This window comes from Salmo salar, chromosome ssa24, assembly GCF_905237065.1.
Source record: "Salmo salar chromosome ssa24, Ssal_v3.1, whole genome shotgun sequence".
Taxonomy (NCBI): Eukaryota; Metazoa; Chordata; class Actinopteri; order Salmoniformes; family Salmonidae; genus Salmo; species Salmo salar.
Genome location: NC_059465.1, coordinates 6372665 through 6387500, shown reverse-complemented (window position 1 = coordinate 6387500; position 14836 = coordinate 6372665). Strand labels below are relative to the sequence as shown.

The 14836-nt window shown below is 44.3% G+C and overlaps 1 protein-coding gene across 3 annotated transcripts in view; it reads left to right on the top strand.

Annotated features, from left to right (window-relative positions):
• The window catches only part of LOC106585190 (F-box and leucine-rich repeat protein 17), a 316982-nt gene that overhangs the window by 288584 nt on the left and 13562 nt on the right, over window positions 1-14836 (top strand). For all 3 annotated transcript variants that reach the window (XR_006761752.1, XM_014171122.2, XM_014171124.2), the window contains one exon: window positions 2405-2547. Coding sequence is in view for 2 of the 3 variants with exons in the window: in XM_014171122.2 (XP_014026597.1) it covers window positions 2405-2547 (143 nt within the window). In the remaining variant the exon portion in view is untranslated. Of the gene's footprint in view, window positions 1-2404; window positions 2548-14836 lie in introns of those variants that run through there.

Genomic DNA, 14836 nt, shown 5'->3' with positions numbered 1-14836 from the left:
TTGTAATTATGTTCCTGCTCTCCGAACATCCACTCGAAGAAAACTTCCGCATCTGAATCTAGATAATGATCCCTGCTCTAGACGAGCTCTCTGTCATGTTGATATCAAAGTCCTGATAGGTGTTGCGGGGGAGGGAGTGGTTTGGGGGGGGGTGATAAGGGTGGGTGGGGTGTTGGGGAGAGTGGAAATGTATGGGGCGATGCTACGGCAATGGGGGTGTGTCTGGTCAGATTTAAATGAACACTTTCCCAAGCCCTTCTGACCAGATTTTACCCTCCCCCTCCTCGAGAGAGAGAAAAGAGAGAGAGAGAGAGAGAGAGAGAGAGAGAGAGAGAGAGAATGTATTCAAACATCAAAGGAGGACAACTGATCTGGTTTTAGGTCCTCCTGCTGGGAACAGACAAGGGGAATGGGAGGTGGCGAGGAGAGTACGGGAAGCTCTTTAGCTCTCTGCCCCCTGCCTCTGTCCGGTCGGTCTCTCTTTCACGCACGCACAGATCTCTGCTCGAGCCCTCTCAGGGGCGAGCGTCTCTCTCCGGCCAATAAGGCTCCTACCGTAGGCTCATGGCGGAACGGAAATGTATCATTTAATGCTTTTTAAATAGACCTCCTTTCCCTCAAAGCCCTCTCCTGCTGTGTGGGTGTAACGTAACATATAGTATTGGGTGTAATGTATACGTAGCTCAGGGCACTTGGTTTAAGACATGTGGTTTCTTTGTTCTGTGCTTGTATGAGTCTTTGGATTCTAAACTGGTACAATAAAGGTTGGTATAATTAATGATGTGGTGCTTTGGACCACCTGCACTGTATTTAGCACGTGTATAGTCAATGTGTCTGGCTCTTTGTAACAGTCTATAAATATACAGGTGATTATGATGCATTCATAATACCTTGAGAATTACACTGTAACTAGAATCTACCCTAAATCTGATACCTTGACTCATACCCTGGGCTGATGGTGTATTTGAGGTCACGTATGCTAAATATGTCTGAAATGGAAAGGTCGATATGAGGGCATGCCTTTGTGTGTGTGTGTGTGTGTGTGTGTGTGTGTGTGTGTGTGTGTGTGTGTGTGTGTCTCTGTGTCTGCGTGTGAGTGTGTGTCTAAAGTTATTGATGCTGTTAGTGTTTGACGGCGAGCAGTTTGGTTGAAATGCAAGTCTGCCGACTTCATTGAGTCTGTCTCAGCCTCACACTCTGACCTGACCAGCACCTGACCTCATGCTCCACTTCCAGGGACAATTATAACCCTACACTATATTTAACCTCACATATATTTAGGCTGCTTGGGTTGATCTTTTGAAGGCAAGGCCTGAGGTCTATCATGCTACCAGTTAAATAGATTTGAAGTTAGACGTTTTTCAGGGAAAACAACATGGAGGTTCAGTACATGAGAGAGCATGAGAGACAAAGGCTGACTTTGCCTTTCACCTCTTCTGTCATCCCTTTCACCTTCGTCTCATCCTCCACTCATTAGTGATGACGTGAGTGTGTAGAGAACAAAGTCGAGACACTTTTAATCGATCACAGAGTAGCGTTCCGCTTGTCCGTCTGCCCAGCGTTTGACGGGTCGGCGATTTGATTATGCGTACGTGTTTGTTTCCGGAAACACTGAAACTATTCACGCTGTTCTGCTAAGAAACAAAAAAACGTACCATGGATCGAAATGAGAGGTCGGCGTTTCACTACGAACACAGTAACATGCGCGCGCCCCCTCGCGCACACAGGGACACACACACACACACACACACACACACACACACACACACACGTATCCGTGCGATCACGCAGTGACAGACAGTGGTTGTCTCCTCTGGCATGATGTCCCCTCTTTACTTTGGCACTCTGTGCTTAGCTTGTCAGCCTTGTCACATACACACACACACATTTGTTTAGACTGCTGCTGGACTAATCCATTAGAGCGCTGGCATGTGTCACAGCGCTGCCAGGGGAAGGACAGTGTGCCAGGGTAAAGTGGCACCCTGCCAGCGGCGTGTGATCATATATGTGTGTGTTTGGGCGGCAGGTAGCCTAGCGGTTAAGAGTGTTGGGCCAGTAACCGAAAGGTCGCTGGTTTGAATGCCCAATTTGACAAGGTGGAAAATCTGTCGACGTGGCCTTGAGCGAGGCACTGAACCCTAATTGCTCCTGTAAGTCGCTCTGGATGAGAGCCGTCTGCTAAATGACTCAAATGTAAATGTGTGTGTGTGCGCTCTGTCTAAACAATGGAATAGTGTGTGTGACAGTCACTCAGGTCATCGAACCAGCGGGCTGTTTATGCATTCTCTCTCTCCTCTCCTCTCCTGTCCTCTCCTCTTCTCTCCTGTCCTCTCCTGTCCTGTCCTCTTCTCTTCTCTCTCTCATATCACTTACATGGCCTTTCTTTCCTCTCTTGTCTCCATAGCTCTGATAGCGATTGGCCAGTACAGCAGCACCATAGAGACAGTGGATGCGGGCTGGTGTAAAGAGATCACTGACCAGGGAGCTACACAGATTGCCCGAAGCAGCAAGTCACTACGATACCTGGGCCTCATGAGGTGTGACAAGGTAAGATGATGCGTAGACACGTCTACCGTATTCATGTGGAACCCCTGTGTGTGCGTGAATTGGCACGCCATGAGGTAAAGGAAGGAAAGAGCGGTGTGCCTGCTCTACCTAAAATACTGTGAACACACACGCAACACGAGGCCACCGGTGTCCAGCTCAGAGGATGACCAATTAAACAGTGTCCAGAGGAAAGCGTGTAGGTAAGCCACTGCCCCGTAGGCCCAGTGTGTGAGGCCATTCGGGCCGTCCCTGTGCCCAGTGTGTGCTGGTGTATGAGGGGGGAGAGAACATCAGTGTAATGTCCTTGTTCTAATAATCAAGAGTCAGTCCTGTATCGGAGCTAAGAGACGTACAGATCCCACTGATGAAGTGGTCAATACGGACGGACATCATTATAGAGATGGGTGGGTGGATATGCTTCATAATATTTATCTTAAAAAGAGATTATATAGGACTTGGTAGTGGCTCTATGCTGTAGTTGTTTAATGAAGATGAATATGTATGTAATAAATGTATAGAAAAGTATGGAGGGACCTTAGGGACCACACACTGATGAATTGGTCTATGTTAACATAATTATCCAGGACAGGGTCTATATGGATCGTATTTATCTCTGTGTAATAAAGAGTAAGCACATTACAGCCCAGGTGCTCGCTTATTCTCTATGGTGATTTAGCAGGACCCTCTCCCCCTGTGACCTTACAATCAATATCTATAGCCACGTGCGCACACACACGGAGAATTACAACTTCTACTGCGAATAACTACATTAAACATGGGAGGCGTTGTTTCGTGTAACCGAAAGGTTGCTGGATCGAATCCCCGAGCTGACAAGGTCAAAATCGGTCGTTCTGCCCCTGAACAAGGCAGTTAACCCACTGTTTTTATTTTACCTTTATTTAACTAGGCAAGTCAGTTAAGAACAAATTCTTATTTTCAATGACAGCCTAGGAACAGGGGGTTAACTGAAGTTAGAACGACAGATTTGTACCTTGTCAGCTCGGGGATTTGAACTTGCAACCTTTCGGTTACTAGTCCAACGCTCTAACCACTAGGCTACCCTGCCGCCCCGGTAGGCCGTCATTGTAAATAAGAATTTGTTCTTAAATGACTTTCCTAGTTAAATAAAGGTTAAAAAAAAAAATGTAACATCAAAATCTTACTCCAGAGGGAAATGATATTGATACTGATATTTCTGGCCTGTAGGAAAGATGGGTAAATATTTGTATTTATTTAGAGTGTGTATGCCAGGAGAGAGGACTCTGGAGTTAATTCCACTAAATGGGGCAGTAATTTGCGGTATTAGAAAGGTATTAGGTATTTAATGGGCCATAAACGGTGAAGAGAAGCCGAGAAAAATATCCTTTCCTGGAGAGACAGAGATGTGTTCGGTCTCCCAAGGTCACAAAAAGCAAGGCCATACTGGAAGCTGTTGTTATTCTCTGTGCCCTGAAAGCATGTTTAGCATTGCAAATGAAGTCAATAGATGTTGTAGAGGTGAAGGGATTAGACTAGTCAAGCTCTGGGCTGTTATTGTTCGAGGTGTCAGTTTGTTTGGTGAGCTCAAGTCTGTGGAGAGGGGAGCTACAGATGATCAGGTCACACAGAGAGAGAGTTGAAATCAACTGTATATAAACCGTATGTAGAATGTACATGAGATGGAGTGATGTTGAAGAGAGAGAGAAAGAGAGAGAGAAATAGGGAGGGGGTGGTTCAAAGTGGGAGTTTGAAGCTGGAGTAGGCATCTAGTCTCCCCATGTAGGCCCGGTGGGCAGGTGTGACCATGCCCTCCATTCACCCTGCACCTCCTACACTCTCATTCCTCTCTCTTATCTCCCTCACAAGCTTTAAGCACCAGCTGTCAGAGCAGATCACTGCACCTGTACATAGCCATCTGTAAATAGCCCATCCAACTACCTCATCCCCATACTGTATTTATTTATCTTGCTCCTTTGCACCCCAGTATCTCTACTTGTACACTCATCTTCTGCACATCTATCACTCCAGTATTTAATTGCTATATTGTAACTTCGCCACCATGGCCTATTTATTGCCTTACCTCCCTTATCCTACCTCATTTGCACATGCTGTATATAGACTTTTTCTACTGTATTATTGATTGTATGTTTGTTTATTCCATGTGTAACTCTGTGTTGTTGTATGTGTCGAACTGCTTTGCTTTATGTTGGCCAGGTCGCCGTTGCAAATGAGAACTTGTTCTCAACTAGCCTACCTGGTTAAATAAAGGTGAAATAAAAAATAAATGTACCCATCATCTCTCCCTTGGTGCGAACCTAATCCCTCTCTCAACCGCCATCCCTCCGACTCATAGACTACACCTTTCTCTCTCGCTCTCTCTCTCTCAATTAAAATTTCAATTTAAGGGGCTTTATTGGCAAGGGAAACACATGTATACATTGCCAAAGCAAGTTAAATAGATAATAAACACAAGTGAAATAAGTGAATAAGTGAAATGTATATAGTCAGTGATGTAGCGATGTGCAAATTTGTTAAAGTACAACAGGGAAAACATAAAACATAAATACGGGTTGTATTTACAATGGTGTTCTTCACTGGTTGCCCTTTTCTTGTGGCAACAGGTCACAAATCTTGCTGCTGTGATGGCACACTGTGGTATATCACATAGATATGGGAGTTTATCAAAATTGGATTTGTTTTTCGAATTCTTGTGGGTCTGTGTAATCTGAGGGAAATATGTGTCTCTAATATGGTCATACATTTGGCAGGAGGTTAGGAAGTGTAGCTCAGCTTCCAACTCATTTTGTTGGCAGTGTGCACATAGCCTGTCTGCCTTTGGCGGCCTTTCTCAATAGCAAGACTATGCTCACTGAGTCTGTACATAGTCAAAGCTTTCCTTAATTTTGGGTCAGTCACAGTGGTTAGGTATTCTTCCACTGTATACTCTCTGTTTAGGGCCAAATAAACTCACCAAAAAAAAATGTCCCTTTTTCAGGACCCTGTCTTTCAAAGATAATTCGTAAAAATAAAATTAACTTCACAGACCTTCATTGTAAAGTGTTTAAACACTGTTTCCCATGCTTGTTCAATGAACCATAAACAATTAATGAACATGCACCTGTGGAACGGTCGTTAAGACACTAACAGCTTACAGACGGTAGGCAATTAAGGTCACAGTTATGAAAACTTAGGACACTAAAGAGGCCTTTCTACTGACTCTGATAAATACCAAAAGAAAGATGCCCAGGGTCCCTGCGGGACAGGTACAGTATGGCAACAACAACTGCCCGAGTTACACCAGGAACGCACAATCCCTCCATCAGTGCTCAGACTGTCCGCAATGGGCTGGGAGGCTGGACTGAGGGCTTATAGGCCTGTTGTAAGGCAGGTCCTCACCAGACATCACCGGCAACAAACCCACCGTCGCTGGACCAGACAGGACTGGCAAAAAGTGCTCTTCACTGACGAGTCGCGGTTTTATCTCACCAGGGGTGATGGTCGGATTTGCGTTTATCGTCGAAGGAATGAGCGTTACACCGAGGCCTGTACTCTGTTTCGGGATCGATTTGAAGGTGGAGGGACCGTCATGGTCTGGGGCGGTGTGTCACAGCATCATCAGACTGAGCTTGTTGTCATTTCAGGCAATCTCAACGCTGTGCGTTACAGGGAAGACATCCTCCTCCCTCATGTGGTACCCTTCCTGCAGGTTCATCCTGACATGACCCTCCAGCATGTCAATGCCACCAGCCATACTGCTCATTCTGTGCATGATTTCCTGCAAGACAGGAATGTCAGTGTTCTGCCATGGCCAGCGAAGAGCCCGGATCTCAATCCCATTGAGCACGTCTGGAACCTGTTGAATCGGAGAGTGAGAGCTAGGGCCATTCCCCCCAGAAATGTCTGGGAACTTGTAGGTGCCTTGGTGGAAGAGTGGGGTAACATCTCACAGTGAGAACTAGCAAATCTGGTGCAGTCCATGAGGAGGAGATGCACTGCAGTACTTAATGCAGCTTGTGGCTACACCAGATACTGACTGTTACTTTAGATTTTGACCCCCCCCCCTTTTGTTCAGGGACACATTATTCAATTTCTGTCTGTGGAACTTGTTCAGTTTATGTCTCAGTTGTTGAATGTTCATACAAATATTTACACATGTTAAGTTTGCTGAAAATAAACGCAGTTGACAGTGAGAGGACGTTTTTTTTGTGTGTTTAGCATTCTAGTTTGCTCAGTTTTTTTGTTGTAAATTCTCTCCAATATGTCAAGTAATTATCTTTTTGTTTTCTCATGATTTGGTTGGGTCTACTTGTGTTGCTGTCCTGGGGCTCTGTGGGGTCTGTTTGTGTTTGTAAACAGAGCCCCAGGAGCAGCTTGCTTAGGGGGCTCTTCTCCAGGCCCTTCTTGCATTGTCTCTCAGATCGTTCATAGCTTTGTGAAAGTTACCTTTGGCGCTGATGTTTAGGCTGAGGAATGTATAGTTTTTTGTGTGCTCTAGGGCAACGGTGTCTAGATGGAATTTGTATTTGTGGTCCTGACAACTGGACCTTTTTTGGAACACTATTTATGTCTTCCTGAGATTTACTGTCACGGCCCAGGTCTGACAGAATCTGTGCAGAATATCTAGGTGCTACTGTAGGCCCTCCTTGGTTGGGGACAGAAGCACCAGATCATCAGCAAACAGTAGACATTTGACTTCAGATTCTAGTAGAGTGAGGCCGGGTGCTGCAGACTGTTCTAGTGCCCTCGCCAATTTTTTTTATATATATTTTGAAGAGGGTGGGCCTTAAGCTGCATCCCTGTCTCACCCCCCAGCCCTGTGGAAAGAAATGTGTGTTTTTTGCCAAATTTAACCTCACACTTGTTGTTTGTGTACATGGCTTTTAAAATGTCGTATGTTTTTTCCCCCAACAACACTTTCCATCAATTTGTATAGCAGACCCTCATGCCAAATTGAGTCAAAAGATGTTTTGAAATTAACAAAGCATGAGAAGACTTTGCCTTTGTTTTGGTTTGTTTGTCAGTTAGGGTGAATATGTGGTCTAATTTGGTAAAAAGCCAATTTGACATTTGTTTTCGCTGAGGAAATGTACGAGTCTGTTGTTAATGATAATGCAGAGGATTTTCCCAAGATCGCTGTTTCATTTAGGATACCATCAGCCCCACAGTCCTTTTTGAGTTGAAGGGTTTGTATTTTGTCCTGTAGTTCATTCAATGTAGTTGGAGAATCCAGTGGGTTCTGGTAGTCTTTAATAGTTGATTCTAACATTTGTATTTGATCATGTATATATTTTTGCTGTTTGTCTTTGAAATAGAGCCAAAAAGACTGGATAAGTGGTTTATCCATACATCTTCGTTTTGGAAGACATCCTCCTCCTTCGTGTTGTTGTTTGTTTTCCAATTTTCCCGGAAGTGGTTAGATTCTATGGATTCTTTATTTATATTGAGCTGATTTCTAACGTGCTGTTCCTTCTTTTTCCATAGTGTATTTCTGTATTGTTTTAGTGTTTCACCATAGTGAAGGATCAGGATTTCTCGGTCTCTATGTTTTTGTTAGGGATAGGTTTCTCAATTTCTTTCTTAGGTTTTTGAATTCTTCATGAAACCATTTGTCATTGATGTTAATTTTCTTAGGTTGTCTGCTTGACATTTTTAGATTTGATAAAGAAGCTGAGAGGTCAAATATACTGTTTAGGTTTTCTACTGCCAAGTTTACACCTTCACTATTACAGTGACATTGTCTAGAAGGGATGGAATTTGTTGTTATCTAATATTTTTTTAGTAGATTTTTAGTAGATTCTCTCTAACTGGTGATGGCTCTCTCTCTCTCTAACTGGTGATGTCTCTCTCTCTCTCTCTCTCTCTCTCTCTCTCTAACTGGTGATGGCTCTCTCTCTCTCTCTAACTGGTGATGGCTCTCTCTCTCTCTAACTGGTGATGCCTCTCTCTCTCTCTAACTGGTGATGGCTCTCGCTCTCTCTCTAACTGGTGATGGCTCTCTCTCTAACTGGTGATGTCTCTCTCTCTCTCTCTCTCTCTCTCTAACTGGTGATGGCTCTCGCTCTCTCTCTAACTGGTGATGGCTCTCGCTCTCTCTCTAACTGGTGATGTCTCTCTCTCTCTCTAACTGGTGATGTCTCTCTCTCTCTCTAACTGGTGATGTCTCTCTCTCTCTCTAACTGGTGATGGCTCTCTCTCTCTCTAACTGGTGATGGCTCTCTCTCTCTCTAACTGGTGATGGCTCTCTCTCTCTCTAACTGGTGATGGCTCTCTCTCTCTCTCTAACTGGTGATGGCTCTCTCTCTCTCTAACTGGTGATGGCTCTCTCTCTCTCTCTCTCTCTCTAACTGGTGATGGCTCTCTCTCTCTCTAACTGGTGATGGCTCTCTCTCTCTCTCTCTAACTGGTGATGTCTCTCTCTCTCTCTCTCTCTCTCTCTCTCTCTAACTGGTGATGGCTCTCTCTCTCTCTCTAACTGGTGATGGCTCTCTCTCTCTCTCTAACTGGTGATGGCTCTCTCTCTCTCTCTAACTGGTGATGGCTCTCTCTCTCTCTAACTGGTGATGGCTCTCTCTCTCTCTCTAACTGGTGATGGCTCTCTCTCTCTCTCTCTCTCTCTCTCTCTCTCTCTCTCTCTCTCTCTCTCTAACTGGTGATGGTCTCTCTCTCTCTCTAACTGGTGATGGCTCTCTCTCTCTCTCTAACTGGTGATGGCTTCTCTCTCTCTCTCTAACTGGTGATGGCTCTCTCTCTCTCTCTCTAACTGGTGATGGCTCTCTCTCTCTCTCTCTCTCTCTCTCTCTCTCTCTAACCGGTCGATGGCTCTCTCTTCTCTCTCTCTCTCTAACTGGTGATGGCTCTCTCTCTCTCTCTAACTGGTGATGGCTCTCTCTCTCTCTCTAACTGGTGATGGCTCTCTCTCTCTCTAACTGGTGATGGCTCTCTCTCTCTCTCTAACTGGTGATGGCTCTCTCTCTCTCTCTCTCTCTCTCTCTAACCGGTCGATGGCTCTCTCTCTCTCTAACTGGTGATGGCTCTCTCTCTCTCTCTAACTGGTGATGGCTCTCTCTCTCTCTAACTGGTGATGGCTCTCTCTCTCTCTCTCTAACTGGTGATGGCTCTCTCTCTCTCTCTCTCTCTCTCTCTCTCTCTAACCGGTCGATGGCTCTCTCTCTCTCGCTAAATGTCTCCATCTCTCCTGTATCCCTCCCTTTAGAAAAGAGCAGTGCCTCTAAACTATATTTCCTCACAACCAATGTTGATCTCTCTCATCCCTCTCTTCTTCTCTCGCCCCATCCCTCTATCCCTAAGACTAGTCATTCACAGCAGTGTGAGGTCAGTGGCGATAGCAGTAGAGACATCAGCATGGTAAAACACGGGCTCTGGGCTGCTTAGTTAGGGCCAGGGCCACTTATATAGTCCCGCTGCCATGGTGACTCAGTTCAGTTTGATATGACATGTCCTTCAGGATCAGCTGGGCACGAGGCTCAGAGTGCGCTCCAGATATTGTATTATACTGTATTAGCTCTGGATAAAATATAGCAGTCTGTTGAGAGCCATGTCCTCATCTGGATGAGTTTATTACGGTCTTTTCATTGTGTCGTTTGGAGGCCTTCTGGTCTACCCTTGAGAGATGAGGGTTGGAGAGAGAGCAAGATGAATTTCTCTTTTATGAAGAATCTTATTTGGCAAGGCTCAAAAAATGTGTTTGCAGGAAGATCTTGATTAGTTTGTATTGATCCACATGGGGCACAGGGTGCTCGTCCCTGATTGGTTGGCTTCGCTCGTCATGTTCTTTCGTCTTCGTCTAATGAAGTCCAGTTTGTTTCTAGGGAGAGAAAGTGCAAGTCACCGATTCTGCCTCCAGTTAGCTACTAGCATCCCCTATTAGATTGTTGTCATCCATAGCTGTGCTGCTACTAGCAGACATGGTACATGGTTACAGTTTGAATGAGAGGAAGCGATTGTGTTCACGTCACTGGTTTCCTCTCCCTCCCTGGAAAGAGCGAGGTGTCAGAGGCCGCGATCTCAAATGGAACCCTATACCCTATATAGACCACTACTTTTGACCAGGGCCTATAAGGCTCTGGTCAAAAGTAGTGGACTATATAGGAAATGGGGTGCCATTTGAGATGCAGGCCCCCATCTCTTTTACACAAATACACACTTGGGTGATAACCTTGACACACGGAGGGAGGGAGCGCAGGACTTAGCCACGGCTTTTCCTTGGCTTGCCTTGTGTGGATTTGTTTGGAAGTGTCAGAACATGGGGGGGATGTTAATTTGTATGTGTGTGCGTGTGTGTGTGTGTGTGTGTGTGTGTCCATAGCCTCACAGTGTGGACCAGTCCTAGAACCCAGACTGTGTAGAATTCACAGGACTGTTAACAGGGACCATATGGTGCCCATGGTGCCGGGGATGTGAAGGATTGACCGTTACACTTTTATATTATCACACTTCCTCACTGGATGGGTTTTATAGTCTGGGAACTGGGCGTGACTCTGCTTTGCTAGGATCTGGGTTTAGCTGGGGGGAAAAGTTGACTTCAACCACAATGAAGGTTCTCGCTTGTTTATCCACTCAAAGTCGATTCAAATTGTGATCCAAATTTAGAATTGTAGTTTCGACGATGTAAAAATGTATTACGCATGTGTCTGTCTGTCGGTCTCTGTCTCCCTTTGTGTATGTCTCCCTTTATGTCTTGTGTGGAGTGTGTATGCATGTGTACTATAAAATAGATGTGTGGAGTTACTGTCCCTGAGTGGAATTTGTGCTATTTGCTGTTAACACAGTTTAGAATGGGGCATTGAGATTAAACACCCCTAGGGTCTGGGGAATGGCGCGTTCTGCCTGATTCCACTCATTAACCCGCTGCCCTTAGGGCCAAACCTCCACGGCCTGACAGGGAGAAAAAGAATGCTATTGATCCAAACTCACCCAAAATAATCAAATAATTTCATTTTGTCATCTTTAAACTGTCTGCCTGCCAGGCTTTGAAGTAGGGAGCTGAAAGACTGGAGAAGTGTCTTCCTTTTATCTTCAGAGAAACAGATCCATTTTAGCCACAAGTAGCCCATATGTCAGAGTATGCTCCTCAGAACAGCAGGCTCTTCACATGGCCAGTCCTCACTGGAATGACAGTTCTGCCCCAGCACTATTTATGTCTTACTAATCTACTAAAATTGAACATGCTGGATTTTTCTTGAAGGACAAGCTAGTTAAAGCTAGTTAAATAGTCTCAAAACAAAATACTAAACTTCCCAGTAGTGATGTGCGGGTCAGCTGTTTGTTCACCCGCACCCACCTGCAATTGCTAATAACCCATCCGCAACCACCTGACTATGTGATAAAGTGAAAATCTGAGGACCGCTCCCGATCCTAATCCGCTAGTTGTCCGATAGAAAATGTGCTGTACAGTGAGAGATGGCGAGTGGAATTTGACCCTTTTTTATTTGACCCTTTTTCTCCCCAATTTCGTGGTCTCCAATTGGTAGTTACAGTCTTGTCTCATCGCTGCAACTCCCGTACGGACTCGGGAGAGGCGAAGGTCGAGAGCCGTGCGTCCTCCGAAACACAACCCAACCAAGCCGCACTGCTTCTTGACACAATACCCACCTAATCCGGAAGCCAGCCGCACCAATGTGTTGAAGGAAACACCGTACACCTGGCGACCGTGTCAGCGTGCACTGCGCCCGGGCCGCCACAGGAGTCGCTAGTGCACGATGGGACAAGGACATCCCTGCCGGCCAAACCCTCCCCTAACACGGACGACGCTGGGCCAATTGTGCGCCGCTCCATGGGTCTCCCGGTCGCAGCTGGCTGCGACAGAGCCTGGACTCAAACTCAGAATCTCTAGTGGCACATCTAGCACTGCGATGCAGTGCCTTAGACCACTGCGCCACTCGGGAGGCCTCGGCGAACAACATTTTTTAACAGGCCTTTTCAGATAGGTCTATGTTTCTGCTGATCATTTCCGAAATGTTGAAGGCGATTTGTTAGTCAAATTGTCTATAATTAGAAACGGTGCCTTCTGAAAGTTTTCATACCCTTTGACTTATTCCACATTTTGTTGGGTTACAGCCTGAATTTAAAATAAATTCAATAGATTTAAATATCTAATTTACATAAGTATTCACACCCCTGTTAGATCATATTTGGCAGCTATTACAGCTGTGAGTCTTTCTGGGTCTATAAGAATTTTGCACACCTGGATTATTCTTAGAAAAATAATTTAAACTCTGTCAAGTTGGTTGTTGATCACAGCTAGACAGCCATTTTCAAGTCTTGCCATAGATTGTCAAGCTGGTTTAAGTCAAATCTGTAACTAGGCCACTTGGGAACATTCTATGTCGTCTTGTTAAGCAACTCATGTATATTTGGCCTTGTGTTTTAGGGTATTGTGCTAATGAATGGTGCATTTGTCTCCCAGTGTCTTTTGGAAAGCAGACTGAACCAGGTTTTCCTCAAGGACTTTTCCTGTGCTTAGCTCTATTCCGTTTCGTTTTATCCTAAACAAAAAACTCCCTAGTCCTTGCAGATGACAAGCATACCCATAACATGATGCAGCCACCACCATGCTTGAAGAAATATGTGTTGTGTTGGATTTGCCCCAAGGACATAAAGTTAATTTCTTTGCCACATTTTTGCACATTTTACATTAGTGCCTTATTGCAAACAGGATACATGTTTTGGTATAGTTGTAATTCTGTACAGGTTTTCTTCTTTTCACTCTGTCATGTATGTTAGTATTGTGGAGTAGCTACAATCTTGTTGATCCACCCTCAGTTATCTCCTATCACAGCCATTAAACTCTGTAACTGTTTTAAAGTCACCATTGGCCTCATTGTGAAATCCCTGAGCGGTTTTCTTTCTCTCCGGTAACTGAGTTAGGAAGGACGCCTGTATCTTTGTAGTGACTGGGTATATTGATACACCATCCAAAGTGTAATTAATAACTTCACCATGCTCAAAGGGATATTCAATGTCTTATTTCTTTATTTTTACCAATCTACCAATAACTGCCTTTGCGAGGTATTGGAAAACCTCCCTGGTCTTTGTGGTTGAATCAGTGTTTGAAATTCATTGCCCGGCTGAGGGACCTTACAGATAATTGTATGTGTGGGTACAGAGATGAGGTAGTCATTCAAAAATCATGTTAAACACTATTATTGCACACTGAGTCCATGCATCTTATTATGTGACTTGTTAAGCAAATGTTTAGGCTTGCCATAGCAAAGGGATTGAATACGTATTGACTCAAGACATTTCAGCTTTAAAGTTTTTATTAATTAGCAAACATTTCTACAAACATAATTCCACTTTGACATTATGAGGTATTGTGTGTAGGCCAGTGACACAAAATCTCAATTTAATCAATTTTAAATGTGGAAAAAGTCAACTGGTGTGAATGTACTTCTCTTATGTTTTTAAAGACGTCTAGAGACCGGAGAGAAAATGCAATAACAAAACAAAAAAAACAGGGAATATTTTTTGTACATTTATCAAAATGACCAGTTTTTGGGAAATTAAAAGCTGTTAAAATGACCCAAAATGTATTTCATTAAGATTTCAGTTCAGCTTGGATGCATGTTTTATGTGATTGAAATACTATCAGCTTGTATGATGCTAATCAAGATATCACCTTTACACATGGTCCCTAACTGTACATTCATACTCTCAAGATGCTGAAAGAAAGAAATTATATTTCACCTCTCCTGTTCCTGAATCAAAATGTAGATTTGGTGTATAATTTTACTCTAAGAAATGCTTAATTCTACAGGAGTTAATATTATATTAGGCTATGTGAGAGGTCATAGAACTATAGTCAGTGTCCAGATTTCATGTAGCCTACTATTCCATTTAACCCATCTGAACAGTACAGTTCCCTTGACGTGCCATTTTGAAGTCCCAATTTTGTGACTGTCAAATTTGTATAGCGCCTCTCTATTTAATTCAACTCTGACATTGTCCTTTTTGCCACAGTGGATCTACGTTAACTTTTCTGCCCAAGTTCCCAAAAGCATTTGGCAATTACTGTGTATTTGATACTACAGTTAGGTCTTAAAGCTTAGGCTACGCACTAAATTTCGAATTTACATTTTTTATTGAACTTTTTATTTAACTAGGCAAGTCAGTTAAGAACAAAATCTTATTTACAATGACGGCCTACCCCGGCCAAACCCGGACGACGCTGGGCCAATTGTGCGCCGCCCTATGGAACTCCCAATCACGGCTGGATGTGATACAGCCTGGAATCGAACCAGGTACTATAGTGACGCCTCTTGCACTGAGATGCAGTGCCTTAGACCACTGC